Source organism: Osmia bicornis, chromosome 15 (assembly GCF_907164935.1).
Source record: "Osmia bicornis bicornis chromosome 15, iOsmBic2.1, whole genome shotgun sequence".
Classification (NCBI taxonomy): Eukaryota; Metazoa; Arthropoda; class Insecta; order Hymenoptera; family Megachilidae; genus Osmia; species Osmia bicornis.
Window position 1 is genome coordinate 6,353,376 of NC_060230.1, and position 25,630 is coordinate 6,379,005.

General features: G+C 38.9%; 1 protein-coding gene across 1 annotated transcript; it reads left to right on the forward strand.

Annotated features, from left to right (window-relative positions):
* Positions 1-324: 324 nt before the first annotated feature.
* LOC114880856 (protein unc-79 homolog) lies at positions 325-17,732 on the forward strand. Its single transcript, XM_029197311.2, has 47 exons — positions 325-900; positions 965-1,084; positions 1,141-1,302; positions 1,361-1,531; positions 1,596-1,685; positions 1,803-1,988; positions 2,061-2,293; positions 2,363-2,577; positions 4,841-5,190; positions 6,659-6,800; positions 6,872-7,048; positions 7,109-7,386; positions 7,446-7,588; positions 7,648-7,869; positions 7,932-8,075; positions 8,396-8,525; positions 8,717-8,889; positions 8,957-9,105; positions 9,272-9,429; positions 9,502-9,683; positions 9,760-9,961; positions 10,031-10,225; positions 10,396-10,509; positions 11,076-11,224; positions 11,283-11,404; positions 11,462-11,693; positions 11,756-11,897; positions 11,958-12,147; positions 12,665-12,947; positions 13,006-13,307; positions 13,363-13,670; positions 13,726-13,815; positions 13,886-14,062; positions 14,135-14,220; positions 14,294-14,541; positions 14,622-14,735; positions 14,794-14,934; positions 15,009-15,163; positions 15,227-15,321; positions 15,387-15,638; positions 15,702-15,929; positions 15,987-16,142; positions 16,263-16,438; positions 16,506-16,770; positions 16,841-16,981; positions 17,054-17,176; positions 17,248-17,732. The coding sequence occupies exons 1-47, from the start codon at positions 879-881 to the stop codon at positions 17,434-17,436; spliced, it is 8,322 nt and encodes a 2,773-aa protein (XP_029053144.1). The 5' UTR covers positions 325-878; the 3' UTR covers positions 17,437-17,732.
* Positions 17,733-25,630: the final 7,898 nt, after the last annotated feature.

Consider the following 25,630-nt stretch of genomic DNA (forward strand, 5'->3'; position numbering starts at 1 on the left):
GATGTCGTTGACAAATTTTTTATTCTCTCTTAAAATAAGTAGCTCAATAACAAGAGCGCCTCGTTTACCAATAAAACATCGCTGTAATTTCATCTTCGCGTGGTAATCTCTTAAAAGCATAATTGTAGCTTATTGGATCAGGGATAATGACATTATGGAATAATTGTCAAACCTCGTATGATCAGGCTTACGTAATTGTAGAGAAGCTTCTTGCATAACGCGTCTTGGAACGACTTTCTGCTGCTAAACGAGTGACATAACTCTGGTTAAAAGAAGTACTTGTAACGATATCTAATTACATCTTGATTAAAACGCTTGGAAACGATTCATTTGTCTACGACAAATTACCTTGAAAACTTGAAGAACAAAAGCGTCAAATTGCGAACAGAAAGTGAGGGAAAACTGACGAGTAAAATGTAGAATTGATGGAAATCTCGTTATGATGGTTGGATTTTCCCGGGAATTCAAGTTCCATCCCTGAAGGGGATGAAAAGATGAGAGGGCGCCGCATTCTCGAACAGGTCGATACGACCTGCGCGCTCAACTTTCTACTGACACGTAATCTGCAATGGACCCGTGCTGATTCTGCAGCTGAACAACATGTCAAAGACAAGAGTCTTTCATTTTCCATCTTTAATCGACGCGACAGCGTTTTTTAAAATTCGAAGAATCATCAATAATCAAACATAAAGAGTTACACTCGCGATGTAACATAAATTTCCAACATCATGGGTGTACCACCTTTTATCCACCTACATGGATATTTTGTTTCTTCAATAATTTAAATTTAATGAAGAGGATGAGTGAACAAAACGATACAAATATATAATAATTGAGAAAATAATTAATTAGTCAGTGTTCTGTGAAAATTCGATAAAATGGGGACCAGATTCGCGTCATGTAAGTACAGTGTTTATTTATTGTCTCTGAATCTTTCTACTGAGAAAAAAATTATATGTTTCAGATTCTTTGAAGCTGACTAGCCTACACGATTATTATCAGAGGCTTCTTCATGGCAGTCAGCCTGTACCTTCTGGCCTCGATATGGCGAATACAGTGAAATCTTGCTCTCAAATGTTGTTATGTAAGAATATTTAATCAGCGTGAGTGACTTATCATTCATTCGTGGATTATTTTCAGCTTTGCTGAAGGAAGTCCGCGAACCACCATTCGAGATGATCAAATCGCAAAAGTTCGACGCTGAACGCATGGCTCTTTATCCGAATTTGGATTATAAACAACTTTACAATGCCCTCACTCAGCTGATCGATGTTGTTCCTTCCATTCACAATGGTTTACAAGGTCTGATCATGTTGTTAATTTTGTATATAATTATCACAAATTTAAATTTGTGTTACAGCGTTTGGTCAAGCTCTGCTGCAGTGTCTAGCATGTATACTACCTTTCCTGGATCACGATCTGATCGACAACGTACCATATTTGACAGCCAGCTCGATCTCGGTGCTCCCGATGGATCTCCACCAAGACATCGTCAATTATCTCTGCTTCTACATTCTACCATTCACCATTGGTGAGTTGTTCAACTCCGATAGATACAATTCAGCTACGAATTTTAAATGTTCATTCAATTGCAGCGAGAAAGACCGAAGATGGGAATGAGAATGCAGCAAGTCAATCAATAGCTGCTGTCATTATGATGATCTTTCAATATTCCAACAACGCAGGTATCAACGAAATCTAACATTAGCCTTCAACGATGAGAAACAAACCATGACTGAAAAGTATCAAAGAACTGATCTTTCTCTTTTTAAAATATTCACAAAAGAACGACCCTATTTCAGCACACCATTGCCAACTGTTGGAGTGCTTGATGGCGCTGAAACCAGGCGTGGTGAAAGACATTCTCTGCGTGGTTGCATACGGAACGGCGCCAGCCAGAGCATCCGCGGCTAAACTACTCTTTTACTACTGGCCATCGTTCAACCCCAATCTATTCGATCGAAGAGCAGTCTTAATGAAGTTCGCGAGTACGTAATAATTCAACACTGCGTATATCGATTTATGAAAAAATGTATTATTGGATTTGAACGCGATTTCAGACGACCTGACACCCTTCGTCTGCCAAAGAGACACGTGCCCCAACGCGGGCAACGCGGAAGCCGGTAAAGTTTGCTACGACCATCGAATATCCATCACCTTTGCAACCGACACACCCCCGCCCTTGTACCTTTGCATCGAATGCGCCAATGAGATACACAGGGAACATCCGAATCAGATGTTCTACGACATTTTGCATCCCATGCAACAGGTGTCCATGATATGCGAAAACAAAGTGAGTATCGTTGAGCTAATGAACGGTGACAATTAAGAGGATGATTTTATAAATGATTTTTACACGAAGAACTGCAGAGCCACGGACAAATCAGCGATCAGTGTATGCTTCTCTACGGAATGCGCCAGTTATAATGGAAACCACCCTATTCGCTATTGCCAACAATGTCACAATATACGGCACAATAATCGACGAGGTGGCGACCATGTATACCACATGGCTTTACCTCATATATCTCAGCTCGATTCTCAAACTCAAACCTACATGGTCCAATCCATCGTCAGGTGAGAAACACCTTGCTATAGTTTTTATTTACTGCTCAGAGATCGTGTACCGCTTACCTAAGAGAAACAGGAACACGGAACTGGTTGAAACAAGGAACACTTCCTGTTGCTGGGATTTCTACGAATTTGAATAGATGTTCTTAGAAGCAAAAGACCCTTTGTGAAGAATGATAAATTTGAAATAGTGGGTTGATAAAGTGTTAAGAAGTGTTTCTTGGTACAAATTGCATTGGTTCCAATTGTGTTTACCAACCCACAGCAGGTCGCGACCATGATGATAAAAAGCGTGGAGTTCGAAAGTCTTTCAAGATTTTCAATGCAAGATTCTTTTAATTTGGAAATAAGGTCGCGTCTTAAGAACGGTTGTTAATCACGGATCAAACAGCGTTTTACCTTGGATATGTTCGAAAGAAACACGATAACAGCGTACTAACGAATGATCGCAGGATCATTGTTGCTTTGCGTGTTTGTTCGTGCTGGCCCATCCTGCTTGGTAAGACATTATGCTGCAATCACGTTCAATGGAAATTTGTATAATAATTGAAGAAATATTTAGTGACTTATGATTAGCATCCAATGTAAGTTCCATTAAACGTGATTAACAAATGCTCCATATATTGTTTTTAAAATTCATGAGAACGGACGAGATATCACGTTTGAAAATATTTTATCTGGATCCTGTTGGGTCATTTAATATCTTTCTTTGGAGATATCTCGATTCGTTATTCAAACTAGAATCGGTCAGCTTTTCGAGCTCACAGATAAATTCTGAATTTAAATTTAACCCTTTAACTGCGGGTGTGGTTTATAAACCACATATTAAAATTATAGCCAGAGACGAGTGTAGTATATAAACAACATGTTAATTTTTGCTAATATTAAATAGCAGCTGTAACTTATATACCACTAAAATAAAAATAAAATAAATACAATAAAAAAAAATCTTTTAAAATAGAATATCACTTCAGTAATATAATTTTAAATTAGAGCGATCGGCTGTGCCAAAAGCACCCGTAGTTAAAGGGTTAAAAAAAAAATGAGAGAAGTAGAGCAAGAGAGGTCGATTGAAGATCAGCTTGAGCTGACCGATGCTAGACAAATAGACAAGTTTTTCTTCTCCGAGTTGTCCGCGTAAGACACGTGACTTTGAAGCATTCACCCACAGTAGAGCATAGGAAAAGTGCACCTTAAAAGTTGCAATGCGCCTTACCCGAGGACACCAGGCCGTATCACGTCCTGGATACAACACACCAGCACCTGGTACCGTTCTACAAATAAAAACAGACCTACTGGCTCAGGCTTGACTAGATACCCATTACCTGAGACACACTGGTATGCTGCATGAACAGAAACACAATTCTAACGGGACGACCTGGATTTAGTCTTATTTTTTCTGATTAAAAATTAGTCGAAACCGAAGTCTAACACCTTAGGAGCCAGAATAAATTTTAATTTTCATACACTTCTTCTTTCTACTGAATTCGGTAAATTTCTCCGTGAAATCGAACGACAATTGCTAGTACACGAAATGGCATCTGTTCTTGGCCACTTCTGCATTCACGTAGCCCCTTTATATTGCAACTGGCATGAACCCTCGTAGCTAGAACACGGAATACCGTGATTCTAATCAATCACGTTCGAGGAAATGATTCTCTATTCGATTTAACGTTTCACCATCGGGGATATCTATCTATTTGATTCAAATAATTTGTCGACGATCGCGATCTGAAGTCGCGTCTGATTTCAACGTTGTGGTCGACATAGATTGATCAGCATTTCATCTTCAATTTTTTTTATAAAACATGTCTGAATCGTCGATCGACATTGTCGTTCATTATAAATAACAGTTCGATGAATTTTTTCACGATCAAAGGTGTTAATTGATCCTCAAATATAATAATCAATTAATTTAATTTGATAGAGAATGAAGATCGTGAAAGAATTTTGACCATCACTGGACGTGGAAGCTCCGATTCTTCGACGTTCGGTGCCTTTTTTTATCCTATCGAGTAGTTTGAAATTATCAGCAAAACGATTGTAACAATTAGAAAAATTCAGATAACGAAGAATCAGTGAAATTAACATTAGCCTGACAATTTCAAGTGACTCGATTATTCACTGAGAATGTCGATCATCCATTGATCTAAAATGTCACAAATTTCACCACCAAGAAAATTGCCACCACCATAACCGACCACAACCAGACGTGGCGGCCGATCGCGTTAATGGTACCCGGTTGACCCACTCTCCTTTCTACTTGCAGCCTGCTTAAGGAAGCTGAACCGCTAAGTATGGATAGTAATCGAGAGAACTCGGAAATAAATACTAATAAGGGCAGCGCAGGATTCCCAGGAGGCGGAAGCAGCGGAACTGGCGGTGGTGGTACATCCGGTGGCGGTGCTGGAGGGCAATGCGATCCAACCACCCTAGAGGAGAGACAACTTCTTGGAAGATACGGTGTCTGGCTGCTGGTTGGGCTTTGCACCCCAAATCAAGACACCTCGATCGAAATTCTCGGACGTTTATTGTCAATGCTATTTCATTGGTTTCATGTTACTGCCTACTCTTTCGATGGTACTGAAAAAAGCCTTATGCATCTTATCTTTTCTGTTGGTAATTTAACACTTCGCATATTTATACACTTAATGAAGTAGACGTAGAAGAATTATGGTGGTGACGGGACGCTGCAGCCCAGCTACTCTTCGAAGCTGTCGAGCAATCGCTTCGTGCTTTTTTTCATAACATTTTCATTTTTTTTTTTCTTTTCGTAGAATCAAGTTTTAATATTTATCATGAGTACAATTCAACTCGAGTACTTTTATCTGGATTTTTCAATCTTAATATTATAAAATTTCTGTAGAATTTTCCGTCTCGAGACTTTAAAAGAGTTCAGGCTCTTCTTCGAGTTTCGAGGAATATTTTTAATGAAACTGTCGCGTTGTACTCGAAGCGATTCGAAGCGTCTCGAGCCCATCACTAGACGTAGGTAGTCTTTGGCCGCGATCGTAGGCACATTCGAGCGGATCGGCCCTGACTTTTGCGGCGCCCTGTACATTCGTTCGTCGTCTTTGCTCTTTCGACGACACTTTGCCTTTCTCAAATGTTCAAAAATTTCTACTTATCTCAGTACAGTTATTTATAGTCGCAGTAATCTTTCGTCGATCGCATGACGAAAGGCAAAGTGATAGCGTAAAATGAACGAAGCAGAACGAACCTCTCTGTACAACTTGTTGGGTAAAAGTATCTGAGTGTCTTTCCAAGCTTAACCATGAACACATGCCAACATGTTAAACAGATTTCGACTGAACAAGCTTTCTGTGTTGCTCCCTCGTTTCATTCTCTTTCTATAAATTCTACGCCCCCATTTGTATCTCTGTTGACCAGTAACTCAGTGTAATCGATGTCTCCTATCAGTCTCGTGGCACGCTGTATTAAATTTTTTCGTTGCATAGGCGTCAGTTTCGCAGTCATTCATTCCTCATTATCCTGGTATAATTTAATTAGCGTAGAATTTGACGCAGATACGTGTAATTAAATGGTCTGCCGATTGACGTCTGTGCGTACGCATTTCGATGGAGAAAAGAAATACCGTTGGCCCCCTCGTGTGCATGCCACATTGTGTATACACACACAGACACAAATGCGAAACATTGTATGTTGTGTATTTGTGAAAGCTTTTTTTGAAGACAGTAAGAAGGAAGGAACAAGAGTGCGTCTGCGTCGCGGCTGATCGAGTCTTCTACCTTGCGATGCATCGAATCTAACGATACACAAAGAAACTTTAATTCACGATAAAGAAGAAAATTATTTCACAGAAAACAATTTGTGAAGGTTCCATGCATCGAAGTAGTGCTCAATTGAAAATCCTAAATTCGGGATTCAAAATTAGTCTGCTCGTCAATGTTATCCAGCTTATACACGATTGAATTATCTGAAAGTTTTAATAACCCGTAGAGAAATTTATATTCAGAAGTACTTGATTCGATAAAATTCCCAAATTTCCGTGACTATAGATACGCAAATACTTTCAACGAGATTTAAGAAGAAAACAAAGTTAATTAGATGTAAATGTCTATTGTAGGTCAAGCGGAGAGTCCACTTGAGAAGCTGAAAACCGAATACGTTTGTGGATGGTTGGCCGAGGTGATGAAGACACATTATGAAGTTTTTATTTCCTGTCTTCTACCACATCCGGCCGACTACGTTCGAGTGGGTGGACACTGGTAGGAATACAAATAAAACTTCAACTAACCCAATGTAACTGATACTATAAAATTGTTAATTATTAATCAAGGGAAACATTGGCTTCAAGAACGTCGCACCTGAAAGACGGTCTGAATCGTCTCTTCTGTTTGGTGCCCTACGAAGTAATCACACCGGATGTCTGGGATTATGTGATGCCTCATTGGATGGAGGCCATGGTGAACGACGTTCCGGAATACGAGCTTCACGAATTGAAAATGATTCTACGGTAATGAAACTCCAAAACGAGAGCCCAGAATTCTTTGATCAACTATCATAAATTTTTTAGAAAAATCCTAGACAGAGATATGAGCCCCTTAGGCTTCGACGCGAAGAAGATGTACAATTTTGTGGCGAAACGTTTCGTCAACACCTGTGCGAAGGTTCAAGAGCAAGCACTGAATTGGCTGCAAACTCTGACCATGTTAGAAATCAGTATTCCTCTCTGTCAGTTATTCTCAATGTTCAGCGATGGCGTGGCTGTCATGGGTGCCATGAACTTATCCGAGTCCGAACAGAAACCCAGCAAGGGAACCAAGAAAAAGGACGACGATGGAAACGCCATATGTAAGCGCAAAATGATCTATGTAAGGTATTAAAATATTGAAATGTTTAATGATGAACAGGTTCGGTTGTGGAGAACGAATCGGGAAAATCAACACCTTTGTCTGATGATGCTGCACCCACCCCGAGACACATGGAATTCACTACTAACGCAGAATTGAATTTATCTTGCTGTATTCTTATGCTCGATATACTCTTGAAACAGGTAGGAATTATAATTTCACAGGAAAAGAAACTCCATTTATCATGAATTTCAATTTGAAGATGGAGCTGCAAAATGTGGACAAGCACACAGGTATCAACACTTGGGTATGCAGAGACGCGTGTCGATTAATGAAGTCTATCGTCGCTTCGAATTGGAACAATTGCCATGTGTGCAACACGGACACCGAGTGCACTTACTGCGAAGCCAGGGTGATCTGGCACCAATTGTGCCTGCAATTAGTCACTTACATGGCACCGGAAAATCCAGCATACCCACCTGATGTAAGTTTCACTGATCAATTTCTTCGAATAAATAAATAAATAAATTGTCCTTGAATTTTCAGAAGATCTTAGATGAAAATGCGGACGATCACGGTCGAAAGAGTCCCGAGGGCTCTAGGAAAGGTGACTCGAAATCGGACGTGGTGATCAGTATGCCGGTACCGGAAATGCACTCGGTCGGTGGTGTACTAGCTCACATGCCTCAGGTACGTTCCACGATGATCGTTCTCCGAAGAGAATCGAGGATTCTCACACCATGTGTTACACAGCCTAATTGAACACGTGTCTATCTCTATCTGTCTCTACGTTTCTCTCTATCTATCTATCTGTGTGCGAAACAAACACTTTCCGCCAGTAAAAAAAAAAAAGTAATTAACGCAGCATGCTCTTCGTCTAAACTGTGTGCGTGTTGCCTTCTGTCTGTCTCTCTTCTTCTCCACTGCGAAATGGCGTATTGTGACCACTGATACAACACGGTAGGCTAATCTATGTGGCCGGAGGTAGCTATTTTGATCGTTTATATCAGTTCTTCGAACAGATCATGACAGCCACAGTAGAGACAGTTTCGGAGCAGCTGGACCTGACAGCCATCATACCAACGGAGAAGGTCATGTCGGCGGTCGCGAGAGCTGTCACCTTGTCTGATACTGACGTGGGTGAGTGGTATTTCATTTTTTAATTAAAATTCGCGCTATGAATTAACGTAGGAACTTGATGTCTCGTCATACGCCGACCTGTACTACTTCATTTCTATTAGTACGTCCAGCGCCTGACGATACATTGATCTACTCCACTTGAATCTATCAGAAATCATTTACAAAGCACAATTACGCGATCGCTGTTTCAGCAACGGCAACTGTGAGCGTGGCAAAGGCAAGACTAATAGGAGAAAACGATCAACCTCTGAATTTGAGCCCGGAAAACGAGGCGGATGATTTTTGGCACACATCCGTTGGGAAGTTTCGATTCAACATTGAAGACCTTCCAGAGCAACTTCAATACATACACAAACTCCTAAAGGTATTCTTTTAAGATGAATCTTTAGTTAAAAGAGAGTTTATATATTTTCTGTTTGTTGTGTCTACAGGAAATAATGACGATCGAGAAGCCTGATATATTATACTATATGCTGCAATGTTTAAACGTCATGTGCCTGTACGGTGATGCCTTTAATATCGCAGTAAAGGATCATCAAGGTTTCTTCATATGGTGCCAAGAGAATTTACTAATTAAAAAGTAGGTTATTTGTTTAAATTAGTAGGAAAGTTAGTAACAATGTTTTAAAATTTCAGTTGCTACAAAATTGTCAGGTATTTCGTGTGTCTCGATAGCAACTGATTAAAAATTGATCATCTATCTATCAAATTACTTAAAATGAAATTTCGATTCTATCTTTCTACAGTTTATGGGACCTCCTCAATGCTGAACATTCGCACATAGCCCAAGTGACAGTGCCGTTGTTGTTGCACTGTGTCACATTGCTCTGTGGGACAGACACCTTCTGGCGTTTAATTCAGGAAGAATTTCACAATTCGGATTGGCGTGTTCGATTCGTAGCAGGTGTGATAATTATAAAATAATTTATCAAAATCCATCGAGTAATCACGAGATCCTCATACTGTCATTCTACAGTGGAAAGGGTTACTCTGATGGCAAGATTCATGGATTCTACTCCACTGAGAAATGTTATGAGCCTCCAAGCTGCTTTGGCAAACGCATTCTGCTATTTGGTCGCCAGCATGGACGATGGAAATGTTTATGTGGCGCAAAGAGCGACTCTGTATCTTGGTACCATTCACGATACAGCTGTCAGGGTAAAATTCAACATCTAGGATAACTAAACAAATAAAATCCTGAAAAATCTGGTATTTTAAACTTGATCATTTTTAGTCACTGATCCTCTGTTTGGAGACCCAATTCGATTCTGTGATAGTGGATCGGCCTATGGTACTGCAATCACTCTACCAATTACATAACAGCCTAAGTGACAGACATATTTTGACTTGGGAATTCTTTCTCAATCGTTTCGACGCCCTGTTTCTGGAGGCTCAGATCAATCTCGAGAGATCTGGAGACATACCCTATCTTCGTGGTCAGTTTTGAAACGAATAAAGAACACAGAAGTAATCTAATAGACATTTAAGAAGTCCTAATTTCATAGATCTTAGGAACACGGATCTAAACAGCGAGATTTTCATGAAGAAGCTTCACAGAGCACAGGAAGCCTTATCGCAGTCGGACGGAAGTGGAACGAACTCGATAAAGACGCTCAGCGCCAGTTTCGGTACAAAATGGCCTTACAAACGCACAATGTCGGCGCCTGCATCGATGATCCCTCGACAGGACACTAAACAAGGTACACGAATCGCATAGGTTCATGGAATACCTCATACTAGTCATCGTACTCGATGATAAACGAATATAGAATCACAAGAAGACTGATAGAATTCTAGAATATTAGCCAAGTTCACACACCCTGATCGTACACGTGTTTCTGACCTGTTCCACCGTTCCAAACCCGCTCAGAAAAGGAAAAGGTGTACAGCCGGCAATACTCGGCGCCTATCCTGAAACGCAAGAGCTCCAGATTCGGACTGGGTCAGTTGCTGGGGTCCACCCCACCTAATAACAGTATACCAGGTAGAGTAGTGTTGCTGCAGTAGCTCTAGACGTGGCATTACTATGTGTTAAGCATCAATGTTACCTTCCCTATCCTTTGTGTACCGGAAACCCTGATAACCGTTCGAGGATTTCGAAGGACAGGTGTGTGTTACATGTGGAAGCTGAGTGGTAAGTCGATGGTTCTGCTGCCCTTCGAAAGGAATTCGCTTTCATCGCTTTGTATCTCTTGAATTACTCGAAGACCATTTTTCAAAATGGGAGTTTCACGAGAGATACTTTTTGGGAGTTTTTCTTTTCGCCTTTTGCAGCTAGCTTGACGCAAAACTTTGCTATCCTTTTGATTTTTGAAATCTGCAAATTTAATTGTCAATTCGATAGATTATAGTTGGGATCTCCTTAGTTGGCACGTAATAAATTCCTTAGGCTATCTTAGACACCATTAGATTAGATTAGATGCCTTGTTCAGATTGTTTATGCATGAAAGGTAATTAAAATAATTTCAAAGTACTACCAGCGACGGTAAGGTTCTTTCATATTTGAAAGATGTTTATGAAAACAGGGTTTAATATTATCAAATATTACAGATGGACACGTTCATTCTTTAAACATGGTGGACGAAACTAGCGCTCTACCAGGATATACCCACAAAATCGTGGATCTAGAGGAAGCTGACAAGGAGACCATGCATTTGCTGGTGTTCCTTCTTATGCAATTTCTTTCCAGACCGGATCAGGTAATTCAATCATCACCTTATAAATTTTCATTCTTAAGAAAAAATGTCAAACCTCTAGGCCTTTCCAACGGATGAGAAACCTCTATCAAAGACCCAAGGAATCGTTCTACGACATCTGTACCTTCTATTAGGGTACAATCAAACGGAACGTACTTTTCATACTTCGCCTCAACGCTTACGGTAAGAAATTTCAAGGTTGTATATAAATTCATCGAATAATCCTGCAATCGCCTTTAGAGTATCCCCTGTGTTCAACGTGTTCATCGCGAATCTCCCCCAACTCCTGGACCAGAACCACGTGATGGGATGGGTAATGACACCCCCTGTATTAGCTATTCTGCAACATTGTCCCTGTCCACCACAAGGGATGCCTCCATCGGATCACCAAGCACCTACCTATAGCCTCTGGTACTTGGAACCTCAAAACAGACGCTCCTGGCTAATGTCCTTGCTTGTCATACTGTACAAGGTGAGTTCAAAATGAACTTCATCAAATTGAACTCAAATAGATGATCAGCGAATTTTCCTCAGTGTCAATACGGCCAGCAACCATGGTGCAATCAGCTGCAAGTGCTGATCAAGATCGTTTTGAACACCTTGGATACCCAGCACCATCAGTGCAAGAGGATTCCAGCCACTGTGGTGATGGGTGCTCCACCATCTAGATCACGAGGTACATCATTCACTAAACAAGAGATGACGACGGAGAACTTATGCTCTTTTCTAATTACAGACGTGTCACAACCGTCTCTGGGTGTAGATCATGAATTAGTGACGACAGGGGATGTGAACACCGAGAGCACTCCAATGAGGACATCCATGATTTCTGTACACCAACGTAGCCCAGGCCCAATTCACAGTCAAATGGAAACTCACTGGGAAGAAAGCACACCGTCTTGTCGTTACACGAACAAGCATTCCAGGTCATTTTATCTACACCTTTATACTTGGCTCCACTGCATTTTAGAACAATAACATAGCTCCCGTCCTGGAGAGGTAGAGCATTAGGCTACTCTAGCTTGGAATGTTCCACCCCGACACGTTTGTGAACCCTGCATCCCTTGTGACCTCTGTTCCATTAAATCGAACACGATTCCGATAGAGTAGAATTACGTTCCTCCTTTCAGTTTCATTAAAACGAGATGAAGATCAGAGAAACGACAACGTTGGCACATGTTTCGTATTCTAATAGATGAATAATAGAATAGTAGGATTGAAAGATCAACACTTGTAGTTTGTTTGAAGTCCGATAGTTTGATCAATTATTTGAACATCCCTGATAGACATTGAAATAGTAGAGTTAGACCCATGAACCTCTAGAGTACTTCCTAGAGTGTTGTTAACTAGCCAGGACCGAGAGGGTACATCATCACACACGTGCCTGTGCTTACACCAGTAGCTGCTTGTTACAATTTCCGCTATTGTGAATGCTCTGCAAAGCTACTCGATCAATGCGGATGATACGGAGTCCGAGCTGGCTGCAATACCCGAGAGCCCAAAATCTGACAGCACCTTACATGGCAGCAGTGGTGGATCGCTCGGAGAGCTGGAAGAGACCCCGGCCATTGTAACCAGAAGTGTATCGCTACACGGGCCTAGGAGCACCGTCACCACCACCGATATCGTGGCTAGGGTGGACTGGAATAACCAGCAGGTCGCCAAGAAGCCGGACATGGTCGGCAGGCCCACTTGGTTCTTGGGTAGCGAAGACGATGCTCATCAGGTACTTATCAACACTGATTGCCACAATGTAGCTTAATTAATCAAGATCATTTCGACAGGGTGCGAAACCCGGGCCACAGAAGAAATGGAGTGTACACGAGGGAGTGAAGATGATGGTAACCAGTACGTTATTAAGTGGTCAAGCTGATCTGCAGAAGTACACTGCTATAACCAGAGCAGTGAGCGAGAAAATGGACAAAACAGTGGCGGAAAAAGGAATTTTGGAAAGAACAATCCTAGAGAAAGCTGCTCAAGAAAAGAACGTCACTGTTCAAATAGCCTTCAATGGAGACACTGCTGCCTCGAAGCCTTTCGGATTGTGCAGTGCCCTTGCCACTACTCTTCCTCATCAAATTCAAAGGTAACTCTTATTTCTTTCTTTACTTCTGAAGATTATTAACATAATCGTGTTACAGATACGGGGAGCATAAAGAAAAGGCACCTGCTGCAGGATCCAGTAATTCAGACTCTCCAACCTCTAAGCAGTTGGGTCGTCAGAAGCGTATCGAACAAAGCGTGACTATGGCATCGCCTGTATCTCCAGGTCAAGTAGTCACGGTTACCAGCAGCGATCAGTCGAGTTCACCAGCTGTTAGCTCAATTTCTTCTCAAATCACCAGCACAGAAAACGGTCAGCATCCTGGCTGGACCGATCCTCCTCATCCTCTAATCGCGCCAACTGTTGAACGTCTATTGCCAATTGGCACCGCGATACGTCCTACTGGTAAGTACTTGATGATGTTTCTAGCATGTCGAAATTGATGATGACGACGTTGTAGGTCCCCGACCCGCTCAACGTGTTCTGCGTTGCGAAGACACGTATGGCTCGCCGGAATCTCCTCTGTCCAAAATGGACGTGTTAACAGTCAGTAAGTAGTACTATAACGTGATTTCAGATAGACAAGTAATTTTTATTATGCAAGAAAATGTTTTCTTCAGGTTCTTCGTTCGATCAGGATAGCGAGACGTGCGTATCCAGCGAAATAACTAGTCCTCGAAGCATATCCCAGCTAGAATTCCCTATGCCTGAACGACTGCTACCAGTGGGGCCCCATAGAGATTTCTCTGGCTTGGTAGAGCACGTTCGCCAGGCGCTTGGGGTCCAAGAAATTGAAGGTTCCTTCCGATTTTCATAATAAATAAAACTGTACCTTTCCAATAATAACACCATTTCGATAAATACTTTAGATTCGAATAAATTTGGGAATGGAAACGGTATAAAGACTGACGGCCAAGCACCAGTGAAACAAGACAGTACAACATCTGAGAATCTGGTACTTAATCATTTCTCCATTTTTACGACGCAATTATTTATATCAGAAAATATCAATTTCTACGATCTTTCAGTCGGCATCTTTGGTACCAACATCGAATGAGGTGCATTCGAGTAGGTCTGCCAGTCCAAGAAGATTGATCAAGCAGGTCGCACTGGAATCGCCGCCTCCAGCGATAGAATCCTCGGATTATCCTTCAAGAATCTTCGATCTTGATCGAAGATCCAAGATAAAGGATCACGTTCGTATTCAACGAGACAAGCCTCGGAAGGACAGCATCGTTGGGCTAGATGGGCCAATAGCGAGGCGCACAGAATCTTGGTGAACTTTAGAGAACCATTTTCTTCATATCTACGCACTAGCTTTATTAATAAAAAGGTGTTTATTATGCATGTCTACAGGTCAGGTCCTCAATTGCAGCCTCATTTCGACGTCACCTCGCAGCAGGCCTGTCACGCTGATTTTAGCTTGAAACAGAGTCTATTCCGTATAGGAGACGACTGTATCTACGAAAGGTATCTTCGACGAAGGTTTTAACAAGGTTTCTATTGTTGAACTTCGTGTTGGTTGTAGATGTTCAGAATGCGGAACCATAAAAGAGGAATACTCTGACGAGGAACTAGGCCTGTGTATCATTAATCTAGGAACATTCATTCATCGTGAGCCATCCTTGGCAGCACCACTCTTGCCAGAGATTCTACGTGTTGTAACAAAGTTGGTCTAGCCTCTTGCTAGAATTCTTCAGTTTTCTACAAATAAATTGTAATCAATTATTTCTGTCTTCGCAGGGTGGCACTGAACGCGATGTATCCTTGGCAAAGTGAGACCAACATGCACCTGCCAGGTGGTGCGATCAGTGTAGCACATCAATTTCTTCGTTGTGTTCTTCATCAACTGGCGCCTAACGGAGTCTTCATGCAAATGTTTCAAACGCACTTGAACGGTATTAATTTCATACAAAACTTGTTTGTCTTTTAATTTATTATGTCGCTAATTTATTTTTTAGAATCTACCAGAATGCAGTTCTTCAAGAGTGTCACTCAGGCACTAGTAGACTTCAACGAACTCAATCCAATTGCACCTCTGCAATTGCTACTCGAGGTGATGATACTTGAATATAAGTTCACTTTAACAAGTCTTAATCAATCGTTCCAAATTAATTTCAGACCTTGAACGCAAAGAAATCTTTGCCCGTGGAACGTCTTCCCATAATACTGTACAACATAGCTTGCTACCTGGACTGTCTGCCACTGGAGGCAGGTCTTGGTCCAGGTGCAACAACCTGGAGCGGATTGCTGACACAATTTGATGGTCTATTTCGAAGACTCGTGTTGATGCTCTCCTCTATCGAGGACACCACGCCATTATTGAGGATCATGATTTCATTATTGAAGGTTCCAGGGATACAGCAATCGAAGGTCAGTCATTCACATAGTCCAGGTTATGAATAATACATTTTGCAATGCATAATTGATTTGCAGGGCATGCTAGACCCATTCGCCAAAGTGTTAAGCTACGCCATACAAAATTTCACCATTAAGTACAGTTATCTAACTGATTTATGCTATCTCTGTCATCGTGGCTTCACCAGAGACAGAGACAAACACTTCTTCGGACGAACGATCGTATTCGAGCTGATCCAAGCGATCAAATTCAAGACCACCATACCGGACTCCAATTTTCTGCTGTTGTTGCACTTCGTGCTTCAGGTATGTTGCATAAAACACCAGACTGATTACTTGTACGTGAATCATTGAAATATTTAGGATATCGGTGGATCGTTGCCCAATACGATCGCCTTGGAGAACATCCAAACGGATGTATCACCGATCTACAACACGAACGCATCCGAGTCCCTGAAGAATCAGCTGTCAGACGTGCTTGATTTCTTGGCTGATTTTCACACGTTGAGTAAAGTGAAGGTAAACAGTGACACTGATTGATGCAGTTTTGCATATTCGATTCGTCTTCGTCTTCTTCTTGACGTTAAACTCCTGGATGAACTGTGCATTTGTTAAATGGATATTGTTTGTTGCTGTCAGAGTTACAGCAAAGGAATGCAAGCTGGTCTGAACGAAGACACTTTGGGTGGATTGCTGAAATGTGGTCTGGCGCAATACGTGGCGCTAGAAATTACCAGAGGCAACAATAGGGAGAATAGAGCAGTGGCTAGATATCTTCCTTGGCTCTACAGCGCCCCATCCATGACGCAACAAGGGTAAATCTTTCAATTAATCCAATTTCTAATTCGTATTTACTTTGACAAAATTATTCATGGTTCTCAGTGCCCGAGAATACGTGGATTGCATAGGGCACATTAGGCTGTTGTCATGGCTGTTGTTAGGCTCCCTCACGCACACGGCCATGTTCGCCAGTAGTAATAATACGCATAGTCACGGCTCATCGATCCCGACAGCGCAACCAATACCGCAGGAAGTATCCTGCCATGTCGCTGATCACGTGCAGTTTATATTCTCCGGGTTTCCGGAACAATCCAAGGCATCGGTGTTACACATGTCCTCTCTATTTCATGCTTTTATACTTTGTCAGGTAATAATACTTTAATTTCAAACCAGTAATTAAGGGCGTAATTAAAATATTACGTACCTTTCTTGTTTAGCTGTGGACAATGTATCTGGAAGAATTATCGAAGAACAATCCATCGAACAGTGAAGGACATAACGTCACCATGAATATTTTACTAGAATTCTGGGGAAAAATAACGCCCTGCATATTGCAGTTGGTTGGATATTCGAAAGTTGTAAGTGAATGATGAGAAACGAGCAAAGAATGATTCTTTTTGTTTGTTTTAATAAAATGATTATCTATCTAGCTGGCAGAAATGGTGAACCTCCATTTTCTAAGTCTACTAGAAGCTTTGCTAGAGTGTGGGTCCATTTTGTTAAGCAAACTGTTGCCACTTTGGAGTCCAATTTTGTACTCGCACCATGCTCAGGTAGAATAATTATTAAAATATTATTCTTTCGAAAATAAGAAAACTGGGATAAAAGATTTCTTTGCAATTAGCTACCAGGACACTTGCAAATGCGTTTGCAAAACTGTCGAGACTTCCCACCGAATAAAATGTCGGAAAACTTTGTCTCATCTCGTCGAGAATCGAATGCTATGTTGTTACGATGGCTACACCGACTGCAATTCAAGATGGGACAAATAGAAATGCAGTCTTCTACGGCCACTCAATTCTATTCAATTTAAAATGGGAAAATTGGAAGAAGAACGAATTATCTAGATCAATGGGACGTTTTATAAATATTTCTGAAGATCTCTAGTGTTATTTGTATTGAATGTTACATAGTTGTTTGTGTATTGAAATTGTAACTTGTTACTTGTTACAAAATATATTTATTGTATCAAAATTTCTTATACCCCTGTGTAATGTAGACCTCTCTTGGTTTAAACGTCGGTAAAACAGTCAACGCTTCATTAGGCCGAACAGAAACTGATTTAAGCGCCACCTCAGTTATTGCATCCAACTAACATGCTATACTACGTCACCATCCGCATATACCTACATAAATGACACATATGTATATACTACGATAGCTATATGTATAAGTACATAATTAAACAATACTGACCATCCATTCATTATTATTAATTTTCTTTCCGTATAATTGTATTTGCAATATGGTACACTTCAGAATCTCAAAAGCATAGTTCCTGAAAAAAATATAACAGAGATTAAATAGAAAAAAAAGCATAAATTTCGCAGCCAATTCGCTCGTATTATTTGCTGCATAATTAATAAATGTACCATAGAAATAATGATACAGTTATTAATTAGTCATCAAATAATAACGATTGCCCAGGTCTCACCACGGGGAGGTTGCTGCGGGTGGAGACCCGCCCTACCTCGTCCCATCCACCCTCCATTTATGCAAATTTTTACTTTTATTCAATAACATCATCCTCTTGATGCACATTTGCAAAACGTTTCGGCTGTTGTGCAAACGAACAACAAAAGGTGCATTATTTGTATTCACTACCTGCCTATCTACTTATATACATATGTATATCTACCTACATTTTTGCTTTTTATTCCTATTGCAATATTTTTTAATTTTGATTTTGATTACAGATCTGTACTTAATAAATATGCAATTGCATATTTGTCCTACATATATTACTAAGAATACCCGACTATACGAGCGCTCGTAATTATATTAAAAATTCGCTTAAATCTAACGCTTCCTAATTAAACACTGCAGTGTTTAACGATTATATCTTAATGACCATATACATAAATAAGTACAATGAATTTGTTGATTTTGTTGTCCTCACCAGAATACTTCCTGAAATAAACTGAAGAAGGTTAGACATCATTTTTAAAAATAATAAAATTCATATAGCCTTATTAATAACTTTACGACCTGTCTATATAAAAATCTAAAGGAGTATAAACGAATACCTATAATGCATTTGTTGATTTCGTTGTTGTTATCAGAATATCTCCTGAAACAAACAAAAAAGGATTAAATACAATTTTCGAAAATAGTACGGTTGAAATATTACCACTCATAAGAATCATTTTTCCTTTTGAATCATTTTCACCTAGTTTTACTTAATTGGATACATTGAATTCCATTTATGGACGCTAGATTTTGTATTATATTTTTTCCAGTCTATTATCCAATATTATTAATCCACACTTCCTACAAAGATCTTTCTCTGTAACAGAAACTGATTAATTGAATCCAGATAAAGACAAAAAAAAATTAATAACTGGAAAGAAGATACATTAATAACAATAAAATTTTACGAAAGTCAAAGTAATTGTTAATAACTCAAAATCAATTGGATACGAAATATGAATTAAAAGCAAACTTCAGTACCAAAATAAAGAGAAAAAGATTTAGAAAAATATATATTTGGGTTAAGTGATTTGAGTTAAGAACATTAATTTTTTCATATTATTGTATTTAATATTCGTTCATTTCGCGACAAATAGTACTCAGTATTTTAATTGAAACAACTGTCTTTTACTGCAATATACGTACAACCATGACTCTATCCGACTTTATTGCATTATATTATTCAATACAACTTTCAATGCGAATTTATTGTAAATGGAAAAACTGAAAAGAAAATCACGAGACGACTTTGCTTTTCAGGAAAGAAATTTGAAAATTTATAAAAGTAATTTAATTAGCTTCTCCGTACGCTTGAAACGAAACACCGCGATTAAAACTTAAAACTGAACAACTCGAACAACAATTATCCACTACTTTTATTTAAATAAAGTAAAATTAAAATTTAATAAGCTATCTCAAATGAACAAATATTCCTTGAAATAATTCATCACCAATCATCACAAAATAAAATGAACATCCATTTTAAATAAAACTTTGAATAGAGTTCTATTTAAAACTTTATCGTATTTAATAATATTCTGAAAATATTAAATTCATATAATATTTAACACTATTTCCAATAACCGAATGCTCAAAATTTTCAAAATTAAAAAAAGGAGAAGAAAAAAGAATGGCGTCGGGGCAGTGGGAGGGAGGGTACAGGGGAACCTGAAAAGAAAAGTTTGACTGCCCATAAGAGCAATCCCTAAGCAAACCCTATAAAAACCGAAATCACACGCAACACTAATTTCAAAATTGCAAACATTCTGAACTATGACAAAACATCGGCTGGCAACGAAGGGTCTCACGCCCCCTAGTCTTACGCCAGACGCTACATACCACCCACCCCGCCTGGACGTCGTAACGCCAGGACAGAGTGCACCCCTTCGCTAAGAGCGCTACCCGCCCGTCCAACACGTTGCATCCAACGGTGTCAGATTGACGGACGCCCATAGTATAGACAAAAGGACTGCAGTTTAGAATATGGTAACATATTTTCATATGTTCCGTATTCTAAAACTGCGCCTGCAAAGGCCTAGTAATGCATGGGTATATCTCCCAGAGATGGTGTTCACGGTCTCAGGCCGCGGAATCCTTAAAAGGACTCCCACCGAATGTGAGTCATAGTTACTTCCACTAATTTAATAAATACAAAAAAGTAAAAAATTTAATAACAATCGCGAATTCATTCGCAACACTAATTTCATTAATTATATAATATGTACAAAAGCGTACGCGTGAAGGCTGCTCCATTATGCGCAACGCTAAGCTGAAAAAAAGAGAAAATGAAAAAACGCGAACTGTAACGCAACACTACTCAAATCTACCGAATTTTGTAAGACGCAACACTAACCTAAAAAAGGGGTACAGCCAATCCTAGGCTGTACCACGGCAGCTGGTCCATAGCTGCCTTATGGACCATGGCAACTCCACTGGATCGTTTTTGGGCATTTCATCATATATCGCAACTCTAATGCAAAACGCGAATATTCATTATCGCAACACTAATTAGCAGGGAACTCTATAAACTAATGCAAAGCAAACACGTATTTATAAGTCGCAACACTGGGAAACAATCGCGCTAATGTCATTCGCAACGCTATCTTTAAGACATGTAATTAAAATGCAAAAAAAGGGGATTTTCAAACCGTGAATCTTTTACTCGCAACACTAAAGCAATGAACATTAAAAAGCAAAACTCTCAAAAATCTTAAAGCAATCAATATTAAAAAGTTAAATTCTATTTTAAAATAATGCAAGAAAGAAACGCGATATTTAAAGTTCGCAACACTAACTAAATGAAAATTGCGTTAATCATGCATACGCAACACTAAATTGAACCGTGATCGATATTCATTCGCAACACTAAATTGAAAACGCGATTTGCCCAAAATCATGGGGGTCACGGGCCCCCTCTTCTCCTGAAATTATAAAACTACAACTACAGGCAAGCACAGTGACAAAGTAGTAACGATAATGATTTCCCATCCTTTTTTGCAAAAGGATGCAAAATCATTAGTAGTTCCCCTCTTGAAAGACAGTTTGTCGGGGCGCTTCGGCACATAGCCTTTTCTTTCTTCGGGCGGTCCACCCACCTGAAACTTATATCTAAAGCTCGAGACTTGCAAATTCGCAAAACAAAAAAAAAACAATCAACAAAAAAGAAAAATCGCGAAACTCTAATTGACACGTGGACGAAAAAGGACTTTATATAAGTCGTTGTTCGTGCACACGTGCCGTGCTCGAGCAGAACTTGTGCGTTTCGTGCCATCGCGATCGCGTATGACGACTTATGAAGTCGCCAAAAATTTGAAAAATTGTACAGATAGATAGACGGCGAACGGCATACTCCGTTCGTATCGATCGTATCGTCAATTCTTCAAATATATTCCAGGTACAGGTTGATCACCGAAATCGCGCCTACCCGACCAAGAGACTGTGACAACCTGTCCCGGCCCTACCTACTTACGATCTATCACACACACCAGAAGGTATACTACCTACCTACCTAACGCTATATTTAAAAAAGGCAAAATCACATTCTCACAAAAATTCATTCCACGACCCCCATACACTCCACCCGGGCGCAAGACCTACACTAGAGAGAACGTCCCGGGACGCCTCCGACACCCGAGTTTCATCTCACATCACACTCTACGGTACGTACCATTTTTCACTGAAATCGTCTGGCAAGGCTAGCAATCATTGCGTATAATGATAATCAAAAAATTTAATTAACTACTTTAATATAGAATATTTCATAATAATGGTAATAATCATGGTAATAGTAATGGCAATACAGTAATAATAATGGTAATAATACTATTTGGTTTGTACGTTCATCGTACATCTTGTTGAATAAAATATTATTTCAAATTAAAAGTTAAATGAAAAAGTTACTAAACCGACGTAATCCCACAGCCTAAAAATACACACACCATATGTGGAGATTACGTCGTGCACGATATACTAACACAATGCCAGCCGCTTATTAATTATTATTCTTATGAACTAGGTCATCGTGCCCATTGCCTCTACCCATCCAAGTAGCACCTGGGCACGTGAATGGGCTTTGGCAATAAACACGGAAGGGGTTAAACCTGAAAATCCTGATCTACAAACATGATTAGTACATAAACATCTAACGGGCTAATATTTCAATATTTTAATAAAAGTGACTCGACTTTGTAAGTATAAATCTTTAAGAACAAATACTAAAAAGTAAAATAGAGCAACTATGACGCAAACATGGTGCACTGCTAATATCAGCTGGCAACGAAGGGTTTCACGCCCCCTAGTCTTACGCCAGACGCTACATACCACCCACCCCGCCTGGACGTCGTAACGCCAGGACAGAGTGCACCCCTTCGCTAAGAGCGCTACCCGCCCGTCCAACACGTTGCATCCAACGGTGTCAGATTGACGGACGCCCATAGTATAGACAAAAGGACGACACTTTAGAATATGGTAACATATTTTCATATGTTCCGTATTCTAAAACTGCGCCTGCAAAGGCCTAGTAATGCATGGGTATATCTCCCAGAGATGGTGTTCACGGTCTCAGGCCGCGGAATCCTTGTAACTAATTTGATTAATTAAATAATACATTGGATTGAGTTTAAAAACCAAAAGGATTCCCACCGAATACTAGTCAGTGCATCGTCATATTTACTCCCGCGCTGGAAATTTTTCGCAACACTAATTTAAGAAATGCAAAACTCTAATAAAAAGGAATTTAATGTCAAAATTGAATTTGATATTTTATTAAAAGCAAAATGACTAATTAAAAATTCTTTACAATGAAAAAAGAATATATTGTGAAAATTAATAAGAAGTTAAAACATCCTCGGGCGATTCCCTCCTCAGAGTAAATTTTCAAGAATACGCAAAGTGTGTTGAAATAGATCACTCTGACTTGGAAATCTACCCGTCACGAATTGTCTTCTTGCACATAAATTGTTCATTTTTTCATGAACATGTAAATAAGTTAAACTACTCGTAAAAAATTCTCAAATTATATTTGAATTTATAATGTACAAAATGTAATTAAATCAATGTCATAGTATCATTAATATGTATATCCAGCATACATATTACATAATACTATCAATATTATATTGCTTTGAACGTTATAGTATTTCACTTCTCTATTACAGACAAACTAAATAAAATTGTTTCGGTATTAAAATATTTCATATTCCACATTTAAGAACATTTAAGAGCATTCATATTTTTCATAAATATCTATTGGAATATGTGGAATTGAAATGATATTAAAACGCGGTGTACAAGAAGACCTAGCCTGAACTAAATGAAATAAAACACAATAAAAATGTTACTACTCATGAGTATGTATAATCATACCCATGGTCACTGTGCTAGCCTACCACGTATACAACCAGTAACCCGTGTCGATTCGGACCATTCGTCCTACGACATGATTGGGCACCGGAGGAACCATAAAACATGCGACTCACCGTTCGCAGATATACTCTTCTTCAGACAGTCAAGTAGGAGGATGGACATCACCAGGTAGGAGGCTGCCTTGTAGGAAAAGACGGAAGTCGTGAAGAAATTCATCTGTAACAAAAAAAGAAGAGTTACGGTTAATTTTGAAAATTATCAATTCTTATTCTAACAAAATTATATGTAAAGATGGATTTTATAAAATATTAGTAATTAAAACGAAATCTCAATTATCAAGTATTGAAATTGTAAATTATTCTATTTTAATAAAAAGCAATTAAGTGACGTACCAAGACGGAAGTCGTGAAGAAAGCCATCATCAGGATACCCAGGAACTCGGCAAAATCAAAAAATTCATCTGTAACAAAACAAAAAAGAATTACGGTTAATTTTGCAAATTATCAATTTTTATTCTAATAAAATTATATATGAAATTGGATTTTACAAAATATTAACAACAGCAATTGAGATGAACTCTCAATTATCAAGTGTTAAAATTGTAAATTATTCTATTTGAGTTAAAATTAATTAAATAAAGTAATAAGATACTTACACTCTTTCCTTATGGAGCAACGCCCAAGACTCCTCTTCAGTGGTGCCGTGACTCTAATACCGGATATATCGAACAATAAAAAAAAAAAATTAAAAATAAAAATAAAGATATAAAGTACTAGTAACGCGACCGTGAATAATTTCCGACGAACAATTGTAGAATCTACTTTCGCGATGGAAAAAGAAAAATCAGAGCCGCGATGCTCTAGGAAATATTTTATAATACGCAGCAAACACTGACTCTACTTTCGCGTGATTCCTAATTGTACAAACGCAACTCTATTCAGGGCCAGTTCACCCTTGAAGAAATCAAAACATTGGAAATATGTTCGTACAAACACTGACTCTACCGACCGCCTTGCGCGCGGCCACAACAATTCCTGGAAGAAAAGATTAGTGAGGAGGTTGGGGATGGGTGGAAATGTATACAAAACAAAACCAACATTCTTCTTATTGAGCTCAACTGAGGAAATACTGTTATGTGTAAATGAAAATATCAGGGTTCGTGAAATATTTTCAACGAACACGAATATTATTCAAGTTGAACATTGATCCTAGATTACATCGTAATAATAAAATGTTTTAAATAATTGTTGATAATTATTTCAATGAATATTACAAGAATAGAAAATCGTTGTTCAATAAATAATAGACTATTTATTAAAGTAGAGGATTTCTGTTGTTAAAATTGTAAGCATACTAAAGACTGTTGAAAATTCTATTACGTCGTAATTTATAAATTGTCCAAATTCTTTTCAATAAGCAAAGTCCAATAATTAATCATGCTTAAACAGCATGTAATTTAAAAACGTGATTCTATTTTAATTTAAACTTGCATCGAAAGCTGAATATTATAATATAATTACTACGATTTAACAGAAATGGAATGTTTAAAATAATTTATAATTGCAGAATTAAAGCAATCATTTGCAGTAAAATACGAATTATTTCAATTTTGTTCTAATTTAAAACAAATGTATTAAAATACTAGACGAAATTATTTGATAAGATGAAAAATTAATTATTCTTTTTCTATGAATTGATTAAAGAATAAAAATGTCTCTAATCTTTTCATTCTTGATCTTGGTACCAATTAATTATAAAAAATGCTTACAATTAACAACGACTCAATAAAAAAAAAGTAATAATAAATGTTAATAATTGATTACAATAAATTAAAACAATACATTCTTACGACATTCTATTTCAAACTTATATCAGGTGGCATGGCGTCCTTTCAATATCCATCAAGTATCTGTAACAAAAAAGAAATACGAATTTATGTACATAAAATGTAATCAACAATAATAAAGTTATCAATAATAAACGATCGAACTATAATTTATGCAAAATATTTTAATAGATACAATGCTTACCTACTACTTATGCGCAAGGATGCTCTCAACACGTCTTACCACTTCGACGTTCGCGAGAGAAATGGCGAGACCTTCCTTCCCGACGAAGACCGGTCGGCAACGCTCGGCATTTTTCGGTATATTCCGGTATCGGCCGATATCTAA

What these genes read in the sequence shown, in the direction of transcription:
- LOC114880856 (XM_029197311.2), top strand. Translation starts at nt 879, where the DNA reads ATGGGGACCAGATTCGCGTCAT. An exon ending in TTGCTCTCAAATGTTGTTAT is followed by an intron (nt 1,085 to 1,140) that starts GTAAGAATATTT and finishes GATTATTTTCAG; the next exon opens with CTTTGCTGAAGGAAGTCCGC. An exon ending in CATTCTACCATTCACCATTG is followed by an intron (nt 1,532 to 1,595) that starts GTGAGTTGTTCA and finishes ATTCAATTGCAG; the next exon opens with CGAGAAAGACCGAAGATGGG.